This window comes from Lissotriton vulgaris, chromosome 1_1 (genome assembly GCF_964263255.1).
Source record: "Lissotriton vulgaris chromosome 1_1, aLisVul1.2, whole genome shotgun sequence".
NCBI classification, from domain to species: Eukaryota; Metazoa; Chordata; class Amphibia; order Caudata; family Salamandridae; genus Lissotriton; species Lissotriton vulgaris.
The window spans coordinates 751,903,793-751,911,972 of record NC_141685.1 but is presented as its reverse complement, the minus strand read 5'-3'; the positions used below and the strand labels follow the sequence as shown (position 1 = coordinate 751,911,972).

At 46.5% G+C, this 8,180-nt stretch overlaps 1 protein-coding gene across 1 annotated transcript; it reads left to right on the top strand.

The window, feature by feature from the left end:
- Positions 1 to 1,207: 1,207 nt before the first annotated feature.
- On the top strand, positions 1,208 to 6,670 carry LOC147747762 (regulator of G protein signaling 5-like). Its single transcript, XM_086955576.1, has 5 exons — positions 1,208 to 1,402; positions 2,844 to 2,945; positions 3,065 to 3,126; positions 4,218 to 4,384; positions 4,670 to 6,670. The coding sequence occupies exons 1-5, from the start codon at positions 1,356 to 1,358 to the stop codon at positions 4,868 to 4,870; spliced, it is 579 nt and encodes a 192-aa protein (XP_086811702.1). The 5' UTR covers positions 1,208 to 1,355; the 3' UTR covers positions 4,871 to 6,670.
- The last annotated feature ends 1,510 nt before the right edge of the window (positions 6,671 to 8,180 follow it).

Here is an 8,180-nt window from a genome sequence, read left to right as displayed (position 1 = left end):
AATAAAAAGCCTCTGTGAGGTAGTCAGAAATGCATTGTATCTCAAAGTCTGTTATGAAGCTACATATTAAATAAGCAGGTAGCTACCTATGTTGTATGACATCTCTTTATCACGGTCATAACTGCACTTTCACAATTTCTTTATTAACCTTCCTTCCTTCTCAAAATTGCTTGCAAATGCACCATTTGTCCACTCGATTTTCACATTTTTCTGGGAGGGGGGGGGGGTGTTGGGAGGGGGGTTGGTTCGGAAACGCGCGTCGCGCTCGCGAGCTACAGTGCGGAAATCATTTTCCGCCTCACCAGGTTCAAATGTCACCAGCCGCCACTGCTCCTAAAGGTGGCTACACGTTCAATGTAGGGGGGTTTAACTCACGCGAAAAAAAGTTTTGTACCTTGGTTTAAGAATGTTTTTCGGCTGTATATAGCGGCGGATCATTGAATGCAGTCTGCGCCACAAGGTCTATTTCGAGGAAGCGCAGCGAAGTGCGCCCTCTGCAGGAAATTATGTGTCGGTGCACGGTGGGTTATCTCAGCTTTTCGCTCTTCCGAACACGATACAATAAGAACTACTAAGAATGATAATAAAACCTGTTACTGACTTCCTACGTAACTGCAAACTGGATTTGGCTTACAGCCCTTTGCAACAGTTCGTCTGCAGGGTTTTACAAGCGTTTCGGGTTGTATTTCAGTATAATCTCGGCAGTGTACAAACACACAGATCAGAAATGAATGTTGTTTGCCTTGAGAAGTGCCCTGCTCTGTCCGTTCGCGAGTAAGAGGTTGGGGTAAAACCGGGCGCAGGTCCAGCGGTTGGATCTAGGGCAGCTCAGTGCCAAGCCGGGGTTCCCCGCGGAAATACAAGTTGAATTTGAATGTAACCATATTCTTCCTTTAACAGTTCACATATTTATGCATGCATGGCACTGCTGCTACGCAGAAATAGGCGAAAACTGTACAGGCCAGACCATCCTCTCCTGGGCCGTGCGTCTGACTGATGTCCACGGGAGGGACACCGCTTCTCCCCCGCTCCCTGTTCTGTGCTTCCAGCTCTGACAGCAGAGCGAGCATCACAGAGCATCACACATCTGCCTCGTGCAGGACGCAGAGCCGCGGCCAGGCCTCTCATTGGCTGCCGCGAAGGATGGCCCCGCCCCGCCTGCCCACTTAGGATATAAAAATGAGCAGCCTGCGCCACTGGCAGACAGCTCTGGGCATCTGCCGGTCTCTTCGAGGAGCGAAGCACCGAGCAGTTTTAAGAAGCTCCATCTGCAGAGAACGGAGCTCAGAGGACATCCACCAGCTGTTCCAGCCGCCTACGGAACCCACAGCCTTCCCTGCTGCACACCCGGCGCCATGTGCAAGGACAGTCTGACCACTCTGCCCGCCATCTGCATCGAGAGGTAAGGGAAAGTCGAGGCGCTATGGGAGACCTCTGCAGTGTGATGCGCAAGGTTGCAGTAAGACATGCGCACACTTGGAGGGCAGAAGGGAGCTGTTCAGTTCATTTACTTGACGTGAAACCCAGCTAGTGTTTGCAGCTGACTCCACGTGCAGCTGTCTAGAACTAACCTAAACGTCCAATTCTGTGATCCTATTATTGTTAGTTAAGCCTGTTTTACTTATGTAGCTGAGCTCTAGTATTCTCATCGTTTGTGTAGCTACTTGATGGCCCTTTAGCTAGGCAGGCACAATGCAAATATCTTAATAAGTCAATATCCGAGTTCTTTTCTTTCTTTTCCTCACAACTGTCATACACAGTTTGACTAAATGAGACTTCCCAGGACCACAGGGTCCAGAATGCATTGAGCTGTGTTACCCGAATGCCCTGATGGCAGCGGGACATCTAGTAACCTTACCGCTGGCACATTTAATGCAACCTGGGTCTGTGTAAATCCTGAGGTGATGCTGAACGATAGCTGGGTCTGCAGAGCGAGGGGCTCTGAAAGGTCACCGCAGACATTCCAGTGCAGAGAGATGCGCTTATGCGCTGCACCAGAGAAGCGGGAGCGAAGGGGCCGCCTGGTCCAGTCTGATACACTAGGGAAGAAGGGACTGTCCACTCCCACCTCAGAGAAAGGGAACAAGTGTGCGGCTTTCTTACAGCAACCTCTCGCCAATAGAAGGGCTGTCTAAAGCAATCCTTAAACAGGGGGATATTAAATGTATAGTGTGGTTGCATACAACATACTCAGGGAGAAAGGACTCAGGGGTTCCTTGTACTGATCTGAATTGTTCTAATTCTAGTAGAAGCCTGAGGTGTTAGGTGGGTTCTGAGCAGAGACGATATATCCTGCTCACTGAACACAAGGAAGAGATGATCTGGCTATAGCACCCGTTCTAAGCACTATACTAACATGAGACATGTTTATAATTGTGATACTGGTGGGGACGGGGATTGACTAAGTGTAAGTGCCTCATCTCCCAGATAAAGCAATGGGTTATGAGGGGTCTTGCACAGTGCTGTGTATATCTGCAATAATATGCTGATTATGCATTTAAATACTTAGTGACCTCACAGGAGGAATTAGTCTATCTCCCTTCTGTCCCAAAAGCTGCAAGAGCAGTGATCAACATTGTTATTTCAGCCCTTTATCATTCCAAGGTCGATACACAGAGAATCACTAAATAGAGTGCGAGGCACAACTATTGTAGAGAGCGTTAAAAAGGAGAGAAACACAGACAATAGCATAAAACCATACCATTTGTAAAAGACTGGGTAGGGAAGCTGCCACTTGTCTGTAACATATTAGGGAGTGCCCTTCGAGTGGGGCTTCTAATCGCAGTTCACTGTAAAGTTTCTTAGCAGGACTTCAAAACTAACAAATGTCTCTTCACTTTCAGGGTTAAAGAGCTCGGGGCCCGCCTGGGAGTCCTGCTTCAGAAACCAGATGCAGCTTTGGAACCTGGAAAATGCAACCAGAGCAAACCAAGAAACAAACACAGGTAAGCCAGGGGCCTCACTTGTCACCGACCCTTCACAAAGGGGTTTGTCTTCTTTGTGTCAGTGGTATTTCCTTTTCTGATCCTTGCCTGTCCTCAAGCTCTTCCTGTTCTTTCTGCAGACTCTGCCTGGAGGATGTGCGGAGATGGAGGGTCTCCTTCGACAATCTGATCAGTAGTAAAGGTGAGTGTCAGTCACTCTGAGGACGGAGGGGGGGGGGTGGGCTGTGGGTGGGCAGGATGGATGGGCGAGGGCAGTTCAATGGAGTCATCATGGCCTCAACCCAGGGCCAGTGGGGAATGCTGAAGGGAGATGGTTGGCTCATGACTGGCTTGTGCTGGAAGCTGCATGTAAGTGGACAGATGGCACACAGCTGGGTAGGCAGGAAGAAGGTGCAGCGATGGATAGATCATGCCTAGGCGGAGGAGGAGGGACATGTATGATATGGTCCATAGGTATGGACCATGGCAGAGTAGGTGGGAGGAAAGTTCTTGTGACTTAATTGGTGGTCCGGGGTTTGGAGGATCATGACTGGATGGGAGTTTATATGGGGCAGGTGGAGGAACCGTTAATTGCTAGAACATTTGTAACATGGTCAGATGAAAGAGCTAGTTTGTGTAAGACTAGGGCTAAGCACAGCTTCTCTATGGGCCAGGGCCAGAATGGGGACAGAGGCGCAACTAGAGTGAAATTTCGGGAGGGGTGGGCTAATAAAGATTTTGGGGGGGGGGGGGGGGGGTAATTCTTCCAGCAATCGGCAGGGTGAAGATGCAGGGGCTCTAACTAAGAAGGGGTGAGACAACAACAACGCCTCATTAACAAGTAAAGGGATTTTAAAGACCTGTGAAGTACTCGTGTGCGGCTGTGTGTGTGCATAGGAAGCTGTCTCCGCCCGGGCTGCCCCACACGACGGGGGGGTTGAACCAAGACTGAATAGGCTAGATATGATTAGATATTAATAGAAGGGAAGATCGGTGGACTTCCGGAGGTAAAAAAATAATAAAACAAGGGGCCATGGGATAAGCCATTGATGTCCAGTGAGTCACTGGAGAGAAACTGTAGAAAGAGCAGCGATCATATGCAATAAACCACAGGATGAAATAGGAAACCAACGGATGCCCTGAGAGGAGAGGGGTGATTGAGAGGATGAGCTACACACAAGTGGAAGTGTGGGATAGGCTGCTGGATGATACTGAAGTTTGTACAAATCTATTACTCTTTGCTGATCAGTGCTCTTCCTTCTTAACCATTTGTTTCTTATTTTCTCCATGCAGACGGCCTTGCTGCATTCTGGTCCTTCCTGAAGACAGAGTTCAGCGATGAGAACTTAGAGTTCTGGCTTGCTTGCGAGAAGTACAAGAAAATCCGCTCAGCTGCCAAACTGTCGTCCAAGGCTCAAGAGATCTACGAGCAGTTTATCCAGAACGAAGCCTCCAGAGAGGTGAGTTAGAGCCAGATTCACTAGACTGTTCTCCAGATCATAGAGGGTTCCCTTGCAATTCTTTAGCTTGCGACAAGATAGGGCTGAATGCATTGCTACTCTTCTATAGAGTATTCCAAGAAATATGGCGGTGGTAATGCTGTATGGCCAAGCCAGAAACCTGGGGTTAGGAGCACTAGGGGTCAGAAAGGGGATCTTTTGTAATGCAAGCGTAGGGGGATACAAGCCAAAATATTTACAGTTCAATCCTTTCTTTTACTAACATGCCGTCTCCCATCCTTCCAGGTGAATATCGACCACCAGACAAAGGAACTCACTCAACTCCAGTTGGCACATGCAACACACAACTGCTTTGACGTGGCACAGGCGAAGACCTGGGTCCTCATGGAGAAGGACAGCTACCCCAGGTTCCTGAGATCCACCCTCTACCAAGACCTTCTGAATATTGCCTCTCACCATGGAGGTGGCCAGCACTCACACACGTGAAGTTGATTCTGGTTGTAAAAATATGACTTTGGCAAATTATTAGGGCGCGACGTATCTGGCCCCTTAGAATCAGACACCTCGAGTGAGGATCGGGAAGGCAACAGCGAGGATCAGGAAGAGAACGTTCTCAGAAAGTGTCCCTTCAAGGACTTGTCCTGTGGACTTTGGTGCAGAATGTTTCCCCTGGAATATATTCTCAAGATGATCCAAGCATTGCCGTATTTGGGGAGTGAGTACGCGTATAATGCCTGCTTGTTTACTATGAGGCACATGTCTCAAGGGGCTATACTTCTGTAATATGTTTTATTCATCTCGGCCACCACCGCAACGATATTTATGGTCAGGGGTGTAAGATGGACACATAGTTTTGGTATGCATGAACAAATTGTGTCTGTATGTGTACCAGTAACTGCAAAAATACGAGGTAAAGAGTGTCGATATTATAGTAGTTTGTCTTTGTGCCCGAATTCACAAGAGTGGGTTTTCAAGACACATGTACAAGTACATATACCTGCAGTCTTGGGTCCTACACTATAGATGGGTGAGTAACAGTTGACAATAATGAACTCAACAAAGTAGGTCTAATAATGTATGTTGAGTGCCTAGTGGGTTTTTGCACTGTGTTGCTCTGATAGCCTTGCACTGACTCCTGTTGCGATGTAAGGACCGGTACCTATCTGGATCCTCCTAAAATGCGACGAGTGTCCGTTCACCAGGCCCTTCCTCTGTTTCAATCAAGGATACTGTCAGAAACCCATAGACAATGCAAGAAGACTCGACTGAGCATCTTGCAAAAAATGCTGTTGTGCATGTGCTGTACAAATAGTGTCTTTAATATGAAACCGTGCCAGGAGAATTGTGAGACACTAAGGGTGGCTAAGTTCAATAATACCTAAGTCTACAAGATTTAGGGCCGAGTCCAAATCTGGTAGATGATTTTGAGGACACCCTGATGGTGGAAGGGTGTGGCCTGATTTGCGTCATGTACCTTAACCAGGGTGCGCATGTGCGGACGGTGCATCCACAGCAATGAGAAGAATGCTCCTCCGGGCCTCTGTTCTCTTCTTAGTGACACTTTTGTGGACCTTCAGAGTCACAGTGGGACTGTCCAGTTTGTAGGGGTTTCCTCCATGCACTAGTTGTGCTCAATGTCAGGGAGACTGTTTGGTGTTTAGGTGACTTGGGTTCCTGTGAAGTCCCATAGATGTGTCTGAGTCTCCCCATTGAGGCATCTCTTTTCTGGTACTAATCGTTCTTTTCTGAGCCTCCTCACCATCCATGTACAATATTTTTATTTTGCCATAACTGTACATTTTTTAAATTGGGCTCCCCCACTAATTAACAGCGCCCTTCTACTGTTACCCCGGTTCAGAATCACTTGCATTACTGTGTCTGTTCCTTCTATGAGGTTCTGGACTCTAACACTCTAACAGCACCCCACTTCGCCCATTCACCAAACACATTATTTTCCCTTCATTCTCTGCAGGCGAGGCATGCAATGGATGGCCACTGATAACTGGGGCTCATGCTGGGCCTTACCAATGACCCCTCTCCTCACCAGGATTGTAGATTGTGGCTAGTATTGCACTGGATGGGCCAATGAGGACCCTGAACAAAAGATAGATGTATCAATGCATCATCATTACCCGCGCTCTCAGCGTTGACAGTTCCAATTGAGGGACTTTTGACTATTTTTTGAGTGTCTCTATTTATGTATGTATATATTTATTTATATATTTATTTATTTAATAATGCCATGTCTTGTTCTTTGATGAGATGATCAAATAAAAACCGAAAAAAGAGTGCTGTTTTGTTTCATTGATTTTATTCAGTTATTATAATATTATATTTTGTATACTTGTTTCAATCATTTCATTACACAATTCAAAGATACCCCCAACAAAGCAGAGGATTCTCAGGAAAAGTACTATCTCTGGGCAAAAAGTAACAAAAAGCAACAAAAAGCAACATTTCAGAGTTCATGAAGTCTTCAATGTCAGCTCCCCATTTTACGGGGCATATGTGCAAGCCCCTAACGCCATCACAACGTCACCTGCAGTGACGACGTGGTGGTGATAGGGGCCTCCCCTTATGTACAAGGCAGCATTAAGCTTAATGCTGCCTTCTAAATAAGGCCCCCTTTCACGCTGTGTTTAGTGTGAATGGGGAGGGCAATGGTTGTTGCGGTGGGTGTTCTACCGCAACACACATTGATGTTGACGCTGCCCCCTATTTAAAAGGGCAGCATAAATAGGAGGCAGCGCCAAAATTAAGACCCGGGAATCCCAGTCTTAAGTTGGTAAAACGAGGAAAAATGCTTTATTCCTCCTCTGTTTTATTTTTTCCATGTGTGCTGCCTTGTGCAGCACACAAGGAAAAAGCAAAAAAAGCTTTGGATTGTTTATTTACAGGAAGGTCCTCCTTCCTGCACATAAACAATCTTTTTTTTAAAAAAATGACATTTTGTGACTTCCATGTGTGCTGCATTAAGCAGTACACATAGAAGTGACAAAATGGCATTTAAAGATTGTTTATGTACAGGAAGGGACACCTTCCTGTACATAAACAATCTTTCCCTTGCACGCAGACACCCTTGCACTATGTCGCCAGCGCAGGGGGAAACCCAAGGCTGCACCTTATTCTAGTAAGTAGGGTGCAGCCTTGCGTTTCTGAAGTGGCAAAGTGAGGCGTAAACATCCCCCTATGTGTCGTCATGACTGCCCAAACTAAACACATGATTCGAACATTGTAAAGTCTGCTAACTAATAAAATTCAAAACTGTGACCTCTGCTTTCACCTAGGTCTGCCTGCAGGTTTGCACATTTCTGGAATTCATAAAGGTATCCAGAAGATTGCAGGCCTTCACGGGCCCCCAAATCAAATAGTGAATTCTGTTATTGCATGTGCATGTATATGCGCAAAAGTTAATCAGTAACAGAAAATATACTAGCTATATTTTTTCCCCTCCACAGAAAATAGTTGTCCCTATGAGGAAATCCCTCCGCTCTGAACTCCAAATGTGTTCCTTCCTATTATTGCCATATTGTTAACAGAATTTACTCGATCCTGATGTTGTTAAGCTCAGAGGGGTTTATTTATGAGCCCTTGCGTCACTTTTGCGCCATTGGTGAGTCACTTTTTGTGACGCACCCTCAGGGTAAAAAAGGCGCCATGTTGTGTAATATATTTACAAAGTGACTCATCTAGGTAGATGCGTCACTTTGTAAACCCCTGAACAAGGTATGATGTATGCAGGGTGGGTGTTTTGAAGCAAGTAAGCCTCGTAGAAGTGACTTAGTGAAATCTATGA

What these genes read in the sequence shown, in the direction of transcription:
- LOC147747762 (XM_086955576.1), top strand. Translation starts at nt 1,356, where the DNA reads ATGTGCAAGGACAGTCTGACCACTCTGCCCGCCATCTGCATCGAGAG. An exon ending in CCCGCCATCTGCATCGAGAG is followed by an intron (nt 1,403 to 2,843) that starts GTAAGGGAAAGT and finishes CTTCACTTTCAG; the next exon opens with GGTTAAAGAGCTCGGGGCCC. An exon ending in AAACCAAGAAACAAACACAG is followed by an intron (nt 2,946 to 3,064) that starts GTAAGCCAGGGG and finishes TTCTTTCTGCAG; the next exon opens with ACTCTGCCTGGAGGATGTGC.